The 12,900-nt window shown below is 40.7% G+C and overlaps 1 protein-coding gene across 1 annotated transcript in view; it reads right to left on the reverse strand.

Moving 5' to 3' along the window:
* PPL (periplakin) overlaps positions 1–5,717 on the reverse strand; it is a 47,657-nt gene extending 41,940 nt beyond the window's left edge. The window contains exon 1 of the mRNA XM_072417397.1: positions 5,484–5,717. Within this exon, the coding sequence (XP_072273498.1) occupies positions 5,484–5,548 (65 nt within the window). The 5' untranslated portion in view covers positions 5,549–5,717. The remainder of the gene's footprint in view (positions 1–5,483) is intronic.
* Positions 5,718–12,900: the final 7,183 nt, after the last annotated feature.

Below are 12,900 nucleotides of genomic sequence, written 5' to 3' on the forward strand. Positions count from 1 at the left end.
CCCCCTTTGCTCATCACCATAACCAGGAGCAATGCTAACTGCACAGGTAGAAAGGTGAGAATATTACCATTCATTTATTCATTCATTCATACCATTATTCATTCATTCAACAAGATTGTTTTTGGACTGGGATGGGCAATGGATATTTCTTTACACTCAAGGAGATAGAAAAAAGTACTTTAAAAATAATTACTTTTTGTTAGCTCTAGTAGTGAATAGGATGAGCCTTGTGTACACTCTTGGAGCTTACACAAGGCCAAAACCCCCCTATCCCCTCCATGTGACTGTGTTGGGTACCTGAGTGGCCAATCAGAAAACACCAGCAAAGTCAGGTGGGAGCATGTCACATGATTCCTTATAATTAGAAATTTTGGGTATGTCATGTCACTTCTCCAAACATAGTGATGACATAGCAAATTGAGATCGTGCAGATGCAAAAAAAACATTTGAAAATTATTAAAATATGTCAAATTATTTCATTACCCACCCTTCCCATACAATCTCTAAAATTCCATGACAGCCAAATTATCGGCTATGGCTCCAGGTATCAGCTGTTTAAATAGGGCACAGAAATACCCAAATAATGCATCACGAATGTATCTGCAGCACTGCACACACCTTTGTTACACAACACAGCACACTGCGATCTCCATCATATACAAAAAGAGATGATCTCCCAGCCGCACCCAGCTACTGAATAGATGATACCAGAATTAGATTCACAGGCCATCAATCACACAGCATTTCTTCTTCTAATCTATCCATTGTGTCCCTGCAAAAAGTCTGAATTAAGACCTTGACTCATATACTCAATTATTGGTTCCGGTTTCTAAAAATAAAGTTGCGTTCGCATATTTTGGTTGGAACGTTCATTATGGCATTTGGGTGGAAGCATTTCTAATGGGTGGTTTTGAGTGCTGAATTTTGACACCTTTTTCCTTAAATTTGTGAAGCTGTCGAAAAGAAAAAATGAGCTAAAAAGGCAACATAATAAAATATACCTTACGGCATTGATATGGGTGTGATGCACATGTTAGTGCAGTTACAATGAATTGATATAACCCAAACAAATGCAACATTCCAACAATCCTGAATACAATTGTACTTCGTATAAATTACAATGGTTACCTTTTACAAAGCCTTGCTATAATACATTGCTGTATTGATATAATACATCCTGTAAATAGGCAAGTATAATATTACAGTGTTCTCCCCCGTCCCGTTTAGCTGGGTGTACCACCCGGCACTTTTAAGCAACCATCCGGCTGTTTTTGGATTGTTACTAAAAAGTTGGGTTACAATACACGGACACTGGACAGTTGGGGCAGAATACAAAGATGATGGAAAAATGAGACATACTAAGGGGGGGGGGGTTGTGGAAAGTTGGAGAGGGGGTAGAAAGCCGACAGATTTATGAGGGTTACTGGATTCCTATGGGAACACTAACTGACTAAATTTGTTATGTGTTGCCCTGCACACCTTTTGGCCATTCACCTACAGCTTTACTTAGTATACACTAATACTTATATATAAATATTACTGTAATATATCATCTTTAGATATCAGTGGTGCCCATTGGAACATATTAGGAATGGCTATGGGTGCACTAGTCAATGAGTGCAGATATAGAGAAAAAGGATCAATATCTCCTCAATATTGATCATTTACCTAATTGCCAGTGCCATTCAACCAAAAGAGCTGACATTCACCCAGAAGCACTCCCTAACAATATCCAGCCAATGGAAGCACTCTCCAATATTCACCATTACAACCAGCAAAGCAAGGTTGATGATGGTGCCCTTTGCACTCATGATGATGATGATGATGAGTGGAAAGGGCAAGTAGGATGCCTATTGGCCTGCAGAAATTGGGGTGAGCTCTTGGTAAAAATAAACTTGGTAAAAATAAAACACAAATTGAACAAAAAGGAGGATTCCTGATCTATGTCCGATCAATATTCCAATCAGGTATTGACTGGGACTGTCCCCTATTTTTATTAGCATATTGTTAGATTCAATGGGTTCTGTTTATAAAGCAGGGGATCTGACATTGCCTGGTGGGAATCAACTACTGCAATTGAAACACACAGACCTGGAAGCTTCCCACCAGTGAATCTTCCAGGTCCATATGTTTCAATGGCAATAATAGATTCCTGCACTGTTTTATCAATAGAGCTCAATGTTTGTATCAAATCCCATTTGGTCATTAGAATCAGATTGGTCATTCCCTGTTAGCACCATTGCATCTGTATACTTGTGTATGTTTTTTATATATTCCTAGAAGTTTTGTCTTTCATCAATGCAGAATAGTAAAACTACAACAGCCAATCAGAATCCATCTTTCACCGACCTGACATGCGCAGACCCGGAGTTTACATAAACATATTGTTATGTATCACATCCCATCTCTCTTCATGGGATGATCTCATTTTATTTTGGAATATCTGTTCTCACTTCCTTTCATGTCTCAGGATGGAAAGCAAAGGGAAGAGTCTCTCACCGGCAATAATAAAACCTGAGAGAACCCAACCCTTCCTCACTCTCTCCAAAAAAACAAAAAAGACATTTAAAAGTACAATGCATGCTGTAGCTGCCCTTTTTTTTTATATCATTGTTGCTTAAGGGAAGAATATAGATCAGATAGTTTTTCAACTGATCTGTTGAAGATTCATCAGACTCAAATTATTGGTTCGTTTTCCGTATCAAAACAAAATACAGACATCTGATAAACTGCCAGAAAATGGAATAAGAATGATTTTCCTACATGACAGGAAATCCTTTTTGGCAGACCAACGTTCATGTTAAAACAAAATAGTGGCGAGTTATGACATTAAATAGCATTTTCTGCATTTATTGTCGTGGGGCAATTCTTTTGTTTTGGATTGGATGTTAAATCTACCTATGAATGAGCTGCCCATAACTACCCCAAGGCATGAGATTACAATCTTCTATACTGGGGGATCTATGAGAACCGTGAACACGTGCCACAGGATCTTCAGGAAAACCTACTGTGATTGCTATCAGGGTAACCATATCTGACACTGCCCTTTCTCTTTTTTTACAGCAGTGCTACCAAGCTGCCCCTGCAGATGGCGCCCTATCTGATTTCTTACTACTCGTGTAACTGCCCCCACCATAGACTATACAAGAATTTGGGTGGTGGAAGGATGAACTCTAAACCTAGTGGAAATTCCAAATAAATCAAAGTAATTGCTATAGTGTGGTGGAGGTCAAATTGGGTCACGTGACACATTCCGACACGTTTCAGGGCTCCTTCATCAAGGCTTAGATTTATTCTGGAAAATAAATCTGGACAGGTTGTTAAGCCTTCATTTTAATACTTAATGAATTGTTATATATATGTATTTTATATATTGTATAGCTGGAAGCATGCTCAGTTAAGAGCCTAAACCAAAACCCTGATGAAGGGCAATGTATGCATATCCACCGAAACGTGTTGGATGTGACCATGTTACAGATTGCTTTCTTGCACCAAATAAAAATAATTTCTGTATAGTGGGCACCTATGCAAAATTGTATCGCCCCCCTCCATTCAAACTGAACCGACTAATTGGGGATAGATCGTGCAGCCAGTCCAAATGACTTCTTTTCCAGCAGGATCTGCAGAGGTCCCATTTAGCAGTCAGCTGTGCAGCCACAAATAGCCAGTATAGGAGACCATCATTTACTACTCATTAGGGCTATGAATAGATGAATGGCATATTTTTGAACTTTCTGAATGGTCATAGCATATATACTGGAAGGGAGGGGTGACAGGTGCAGGGGGGGGGGGGGTATAAACACAACACAATCAGCCCAAGAACTCCAGGAATACACACAGTTGTAGAAGTGTGTGTGTGTGGGGGGGGGGGGCACATTCCAACAAGCTCACCCATAGCTCTCCACCTCATTATTGTGAACAACAGAACTCACATCCATTAACATTTCTACTATACAACGTACTATACAAAGAACCAGCAACAATAATTCCATACAATAAGTAGGAAACATCATAAACTATACTGGGACACAAAAACCATTACACCTATTGATACAAAACACTGTATAGGTAAAATAGCTCCACACAGCTAGAAATAATAAAAAAACAATATTTACCAAAGATGAAGCAATGATCTGAACCAATGCACAAATACAATAATCATGTAAACTTTGGAACAGCTGGAATCTGCAAGATATCTGAAGTTGGGACCCCCGCTGGATGATTGGGGTCCACTGAATCTGTTCAGTAACAAGGTATTGGATCTCTTTATAATAACAATGTACTGGATTGCATTATAATATTAATGCATTTGATCTTTCAGAAGTAATTGGATTTCAATGCATAGGAAACATTCAATGGATCTCTGTATTGAACCAATTCATTGGACCTCTTTTTTAATATTATTATAATAATGATTAATTGGAACTTTATGAAATAATTGTTCTTTGGATATTAATGATTCATTAGATCTCTCTGTAACAGTGATTCATTGGAACTTCATATAGTAACAGGGCAATGGATCTCTCTATAACAACAATGTATTGGATCTCTATATATTATCAATACAACTGATCTCTCTATATTAATAATGAATTGGATCTCTCTATATTAATAATGTATTGAATCTATGTACAATTACAATATAAAATTCTAGAACTCAGTATCATCCATTATTCATGCATTGGATTTGCTAAATCTCTAGCTAATAAGAATCCACTGGATCTTTTGTGCAGTTCCAGATCTCAGTCCCACTTTTCTAGATTCTGAATATTATATTTGATCTTCCTGTTGTAGAATCCAAGGGTTCTAATAGTCATCAGATCCGTAAAGAACAAACATTGTCTAAATAAATTTAATATGGAGGGGAAATTACCAGTTAGCCCAGGAGCAGTTACTATTTAGTTGTTTGCAGCAATTACACATTCCTTTCTCTACAGAGCACAGGGGTGGTGTGTATGGTGCACAAATCATTATACACTTATATAGGACACTACATGGAGCTAGTACTGTATTATGAATATGATGGTAAATACATACTGCACAGGGAGCTATATATATGAAGTTTGGTACATTATAATCACACTATGTGGAATGTATACAGTGCAATGGGGACATTGTTTATAATACAAAAAGTGACAGTATATACATAATGGACCAGAATAGAGAATATGGAGTAAATGTCATACACATATATAATGTATATAATGGTATAATAGACCATGATATTATATATATAAATGCTGGATATAATGGTATAATAGACCATGACATTATATATATAAATGCTGGATATAATGGTATAATAGACCATGATAGTATATGGATAAATGCTGTATAAAATGGTATTATATTGTATATATAAATATCAGTATATGGCAGCCCTGCAGACTGTACATAGTGACCAGTACAGCAGAGTCCAGTATATCCAGAATATTTAGCACACACAGAAGAATGGCCATACATCGGTCCTGATCGGTACTCACGCTTTGGGCTGCACCGCATTTGGGCTGTATTTGGCAGTGGTCCTTTTCTTGAATAGGGAGCTCATTGTCCTGGCTTCCTCAGGGTGTCAGTGTCAGATGTAGGGACCCCGGGGATCAGGTCCTTCTCAGAGTCTCCTAGGAGTTGGCTGTGAGTTTGGGAGGTGCAGGTCCTCAGTGAGCTTGGAAATCCAGATCTGCAGGTAGGAGGGGGTGTGTTCAGGGGGAGGGTGACAGGTGGGACAGGTAAGACCAGGGAAGAAGAGTGACAGGTGAGACAAGCAATACCTGAGAGGAGAAGTGACAGGTGTGATAGACCTGGGAGGAGGAGAAGTGTGGCTGGCAATAGCTGGAAGGAGGAGTGACAGGTGAGGTAGTCAATACCTGGAAGGAGGAGTGACAGGTGAAAATGAAAATATTTGGGAGGAGTGGCAGATGAGACAGCCAATACCTAGAAGGAGGAGTGACAAATATGACTGCCAATATCTGGAATGAGGAGTGACAGGTGTGGCAGCCAATACCTGGGCGGGGAAATCACAGGTGTGAAAGCCAATACCTGGGAGGAGGCGTAGCAAATGTGACAGCCTATGCCTGGGAGGATGAGTGACAGCGAATACCTGGGCGGGGAAATCAGGTGTGACAGCCAATACCTGGGAGGAGGCGTAGCAAATGTGACAGTCTATGCCTGGGAGTTTGAGTGACAGGTGTGACAGCCAATACCTGTAAGGAGGCGTGCCAAATGTGACAGCAAATATCTGGGAGGAGGATTGACAGGGGTGGCAACCTATACCTGAGCAGGGGAGTGACAACTATGACTGCACCTGAGAAAAGTCAGGTGTTATGCCAATTCCTATAAGGAGAAGTGACAGGTATGTGACAGGTTGTGCACACCTCCCCTCTTCTCAATCTTGCAGAATTTTATATTCTTCACCTCCTCGGGTTATCACAATCTGCACCTATCCAGATTTTGTAAAACTACAAGTATCAGCCAGCCCTGCCTGGATCTGGCCAAATCGGTCTGCTACAATGTATTCAAGCATCACCTTTGTTTTCAGGACTGTGTAATGTTACATTGTTACATAATAAGTCATAAAAAGATTCCTGTCCATCAAGCCACAGCCATTATAATGGGAACTCTCATTATTGAATATTGCAGCAGATGAAGTGAGACTCTGTGGAAGGAAAGAACAAGGAGGCATGTGGAGGTATAAGAAGCCAGCGGATCAAGCAGCCCATCATTATTATAAAGTTTGCCAAGAAGGGGTTAATTTAGGGAGCCTGGGTGAAGTTTACAAGTCTCCTCCCCCTTTTATTGGAGGCAGGGCCACAATGGACAGCTCCAGGCTGGGAGAAGGGAGAGGTGCATTCCATACACACAGGAGGGGCCACTTCTGACAGCCCAAAATGCAGCAGAAACATCTGCAAGATTCACTGAGTGTGAATCATGTGCAAGGCTTGGCACAGGTGGTCTGAGCTACGATCACTATTTGCCTTCAGGACTCCCCAAAATGATCACTATGCAAATTTGAGGAGGATGCACCCTTTATTTATTTAATTACAAATATAAAGTCATACAGAGACAGCGGATTAACCTGGCATCAATATTTCATCTTTATTAACTGTGAAACAATGACTCAGTGTTATATAAATATATATAAAGCATGCCTAAATACATAATAATCTGCAACAGTGACAACATTACACAACAGAATCATTTCTATATAAAATAATGTTACTTAGAATAGAATACGACTTAGATAGTTTCTCGTATCAACATGCTAATGAAATAATATAATAATACCATTTTATTTATATTCCATATCTTATTTTAGATCCAGGGATATCATCACTGGGGTTCTGTGTTTCTCTATGTAATACAAGCTGATCATGGCGGGTGGGAGGGGCCACTAGGGGTGCTGTTGTAGCTTTCTGAATTCATTGCAGGACCTTGCCTTGGTACTGCTTTTAGGATCAATGGACTTGCTCCTGGGAGGAATTATGCAAATATTAAAATGCTTTGATTGGTGGACGTCATATGGAGTGGGCGTTTCTAATTCTATTCAGACTGCCCACACGGGTCATTTGATTGTTTAAAGCTGAAATTTATTCTGCCCTCCCTGGTCCCTTTCCTTCCTAGGTAATGCCAGATGTGACGCTGAGCCTCTATGATTGAAGTCCATTGAATAAAAGGGACTGGACAAGATGGCCGTGAGGGAGGGGCTAGATGATGCTGGACATCCTCCAACCTGAAAATGAGGCGGGCTCTGACTTGCTTCAGCTTCTAGTGCACAGCTGGCAGAAATACAACATGTATAACATATAAATAGCCTCCCACATGCTGATGTTTTGATGAGCTCTGGTTAGTTTAATGTTTAACATTTTTTAAATATTTTTTTATTCATTATGGCCATACCTAAAAACAATGTCAATTTTAGGTAATACCGTATATACCTAATATTATGCAATTTTTTATCCAGCCAGCAGGTAGAGCTCTCATCTACTTTTCACCTATTCAGCTCCTGCAGCTTTCAGCTCTGCTTAAAAAATCCATTTGATAGCAGAACCCCAATGAGGGATAACAGTGATGATCCCACCAATCAGAAATCAGATTTTTCAATCAGCTACATTGTGTTAATCCCCCTTTAAAAGGGCCTTGTATACTTATTTTACAAAACAATGGGACTGTTTAAAATTCCAACCAGACCCTTTTGTAGGCACATGGCCTGTGTGGACAAGGGGGGATGGACAACGAGAGTGTGACCTTTCTTTCCTGGACAAGACCAGGCCACACATTTTTTAATATTGGTGGGGTACCTTGCAGGATAACACATATCCTTGTTCTCTGTATCAGCCAGTGACATCATCTGGGATTCCAGGGTTCATGTCTGCCAAAATTTGCATACATTTGGGGTGATACCCAAACTTTGAATGGGCAGGAGTCAAGAAAGGGCTTGTTTCTCCCTCCTGGGGAGAAATGTGTGTATTCATATAATAGCCACCCCTTTAGATGATATTATGAAAAAATGGAAATGAAGACAGGAAAGCAGGGGTTTACTTTGCGGCAAATCAAAATCAAATATACTAATAATTGTAGATTTGCAACAGTTTTACATATACAATGAAAGAATTTGGGTCAGTCCTATTGACATTATGGGATTGCTGACTCGTCACCTAGACAAAATATTTTCTACTGTATAAGCAAGAAATAAGGTTCAAAACACAATGCGTTTCGCCGATTGGCTTCCTCAGGGGATAGGTTGAGACCGTTAGTGAGAACTGTACAATAAAGTGCAAAGAAATACAAAAAAAAATTTTCATAGTGTTGTGTCTCATTGTAATCACAGAATCAATCATTTTTTGTATTTCCTTGCACTTTATTGTACAGTTCTCGCTAAAGGTCTCATCCCCTGAGGAAGCCAATCGTCGAAACGTGTCGGGATTAAAAGCGTATTTCTTACTTAAACAGTAGAAAGTTTTCTGTCTAGGTGAAGGGTCAGCAATCTCATGATGTCAATGGGACTGACCCAAATTCTTTCATTGTATATAAAAAAACTGTTGGAAATCTACTATTGTTAATATTATATTTGATTTTGATTTGCCGCAAAGTAAACCCTGCTTTCCTGTCCTCATTCCCATTTGAGTCAAGTCTATGGTTGACCTAAAGATGAACTTCATCCCTACTCCCTAGTATCATTTGGCATTGCATGATCAACAGATACATACTAAAAAAAATTCTTGGTCTATGTTCAGATTGGCGGTGAAGTTCTGGTGCAGTTACGGCTTCCTTGGTGAAGACGCCACAAGCAGTTTCCACCCGCGGCAGCCTCATAGAGAATGAATGGAGGTGGCAGCGAGTGGTTCAGAACTGCTCACTGCCGCCAGCTGTCAAATCTACAGCACTATGGTGCAAGTGATTAGGAGTTGGCGCCATCTGCCGGGAGTCATGCAGGATCGCTTGATGCCCCTATTTATTTATTTATCAACCAACTAAAGGAAGAAAAAAAAACAAGTTTATATTATTCTTTCCATGCATTTCATAGAAATGCTCACGTGTTCACATACATGTCTTTGATGAGCCATCTTCTCTTGCAGAGGCAGTGGGTGTTTCTGTTTTTCTGGCCACAGGTTGTGTTTCCTTGACAAGTTTAGCAACGCCCATGAAATGCCTGGAATATCTCTATGAGCCCATTGGTAACAGGGAGAGAGGTGAATTTGGGGGAGTTGTGCATTGTTCTGGCCAGGGCCAATACCCATCCCTTCTCTGACACCGAATAATTCACATTCCTCGCTCAGAATCAGCTCAGCCCTTGTGTGCAGGTAGCACAGTGTGAATCATTGTGTAATGTCACTGCTAAATCTTCTGATGACAGATCCTCTATTTACATATCGATGGGGCCTCCCAGCTACTCTCTCTGATACCTCCCAACAAAATTTATAATTTAGGCCATGATGCACCCTAAAAATCTGGGAACCCCTTCTTTGTAATGCAGTAAAGGTGTTCCCGGACACGCCCACTGCAGGCTCTTTCTTCTCTGCTGTACCCAATATTGAAGTTTCTTATTACCACCAATTATATTATCATTGTAAATTCCCTAAAATGTTATTAGAATGTCAATGAAGAAGAAGATCCAGAAATAGCAAAATAAAAGCAGATTAAACTTCGGCCAGCTTTGCAGGAATGCAGCTCTGCCCTACATCAGGGATAGTTTATTATAACTGACATCTAATGAGCGATACATTTATGGAACATATTACACGGTTACTTCACCGGCCTTCTGAAGAAATACATAATGTGTATTAGTTAATCCTTTGCTTTGCCAGGGAATGCCGACCGGGATGATCTGATGATGATTGGGCATTATTATAATAAACAGGGACCCATAGGGGGCGATCTATTGGGGGGGGGGGTTGATATCACTTTCTGCTCTCCGTTATTTCTGCATTTTTTGCAAAATGTGGTGCAGCAGCAGAGACTTCTGTGATTGGAGGAGAATCGATCATGTGACTTTGACAGGTCATGTGATTGAGTGCTCCCAATGCGCATTTGTAAGCCTAGCCGTTGTCATTTTAATTAGGGTAAAATTATTAAAATTAAATTCCCCTCACCTTCTTCTTTCTTTAATCACAAAGGTATAATGGTTTCTGATACTTACCTTTTTATGGGTGCTGTTCTACCCAACATGCCTATTTCTGGCCCAATTGAGGAAGGCGTAGCACTTGGCTGTCCTCCTTATTGCTCATGCGTGAAGACTGTTCTGATGCCCCTCAGGTTGGGTGATGTAGATACCCCAGGAGGCTTCAGGGCAATGGCCAATCTTGGCCATGGGCACTGGCAAAATAACGTCCTCCTGTGTCACTGTCTGTATCTCCTATTATTGTACAGCTCTGCGTAATATGTTGGCGCCATATAAATCCTTTTTATTTAATTAATAAAAATAATGACAATGCTGGATTTTCTGGGCTTGTACAGCATGTGCTGGGTATAGGTAGGGGGGCATATGTCAAATCATTTTCATAAAAGAGGGGTCTACTTATAAACCAAGCATTCTAAATGCAGTGGTATGGCCAATTTTATAATGAAACCCATAAAGTAAGGAAACATGTGGCACATTCTTTGCCTGGTATTAATGCCAATGTGTGGCCCCCACTGATGCACTGGGCTCAGTGCAGAGAAACAATAGAGATCCATGATGCAGGGTGGGTTAGCCAGAGCCATGGGAGATCTACAATCCATAAACTCAACACACACAGCTGGAATGGGTGAATATTTTGCAGTGCCTGTGCCCAGTGAACCTGAAGATCCGAATACAACATACTGGAGGAGCACAAAAGTAGAAACTCTTCATTCCTGATGGTTGTAGAATTTGGTGTTGGGGTGTGGCACCATGGGCATTGCTATTTGTGATGGAATGTGAGAGAAGAATCTGCTGAAAATTCCTCCTCTGCCTCTGTATATTATTATTATTATTATTAACTTTTATTTATATAGCACCAACATATTGTATTGTACATTATAATAATAGGTATATGCAATGACATAGGAGGGGAGGATCCTGGGCAAAAGAGCTTGCAATCTAGGAGATGAAGAAGTGAGATGCAATAATAGGGAGTATGGAAATTAGTGATGGGTTAGGACAGGTGTGTACTGCAAATCCACAGGTGAGTCAACGAATACATTCCATTGGACACTGATACCAGGACAGCACAACCCAAACCTGATATCATCTCATCACCTACTATGGATGGATGGATAGATAGATAGATAGATAGATAGATAGATAGATAGATAGATAGATAGATAGATAGATAGGTATGTAGTTGGTAGGTAGGTACTAATAATATATAGATGGGTATATATGTGTAGAGGTATGCCCGCCGGGGTCGCCCCGTGTACCCTCTATACCCCTCCTGACATATAAATAATGAATTGTCGGTGTTTGTGGCTCTGCACTGTGTACACACTGGCCTGGCTCCAGGGCACTCACTCATCTCCTTCTGCCTGGGGGCCCTGGGGTCTGTAGGGCAGGGAGGGGCCCCGTGGCCCTGTGCAGGGTGTGTCAGCAATGTGTGCGGAGGAGCAGCAGACGGTGACATTCACATGTTGTAGACATTTTTGTCATTTCATTGTCTCTTCTATTTCTCACCCGCTGTCATTTCATTCTGCACTATCCTGGCCCACTGCTCTCATTCTGTATACCGGTCATGGACAGCCAATGACAAGGGGTTGCTCTACAAATATTCTGCATTTGTTCCCTTTTGTTATGTTTCCAGTCCCCTCTGTAGGCTACAGAACACCTCCCCTTGTGTAAAGACAAACCTAGAATACCTCCTGTTCTAGGGTGACAACGCAGCTCCTCTATTGTCTCCCAAGTACAGGAAGTGTTACTGGCAGGACCATCAGGTTTGGGTTTTGGGTTTGGATACACTTTAAATTGAGTTGCTTTGTGTTGTAGTTCTTCAGAAGCTGCAGTTTGCCCATCCCTGGCATGGTAGGTAATGAATGTAAGTGTGTCATGAATAAATATCAATGATATGCAGTTCTGTAACAGAAACAAGGAAGGCATTGAGCACACACACCGCCCTTACAGGTGGAGGCACCGAACCTCTGCGGGTGGGTGATCGTCACCTTGTTTATTGGTGACTCAGAAGGTGTTACCTGAGAATCTGGGAACCCCATTATAATGTATTGACGTGTGATCATCGGGAGGCTTGCTGCATGGATCAGTAATATACAAATATTTACATAGAGAATTCCCTTCTATTATCCAATCATCTTCTTATTAATGTTTGGGCAAATAATATTGCTAAACTCACCTGCCCATGTAACCCCAGATCATAATACTGCCCCTACAGGTACCCCAGATCATAACACTGCCCCTACAGGCACCCCAGATCATAACACTGCCCCTACAGGCACCCC

This window comes from Pyxicephalus adspersus, chromosome 7, assembly GCF_032062135.1.
Source record: "Pyxicephalus adspersus chromosome 7, UCB_Pads_2.0, whole genome shotgun sequence".
NCBI classification, from domain to species: domain Eukaryota; kingdom Metazoa; phylum Chordata; class Amphibia; order Anura; family Pyxicephalidae; genus Pyxicephalus; species Pyxicephalus adspersus.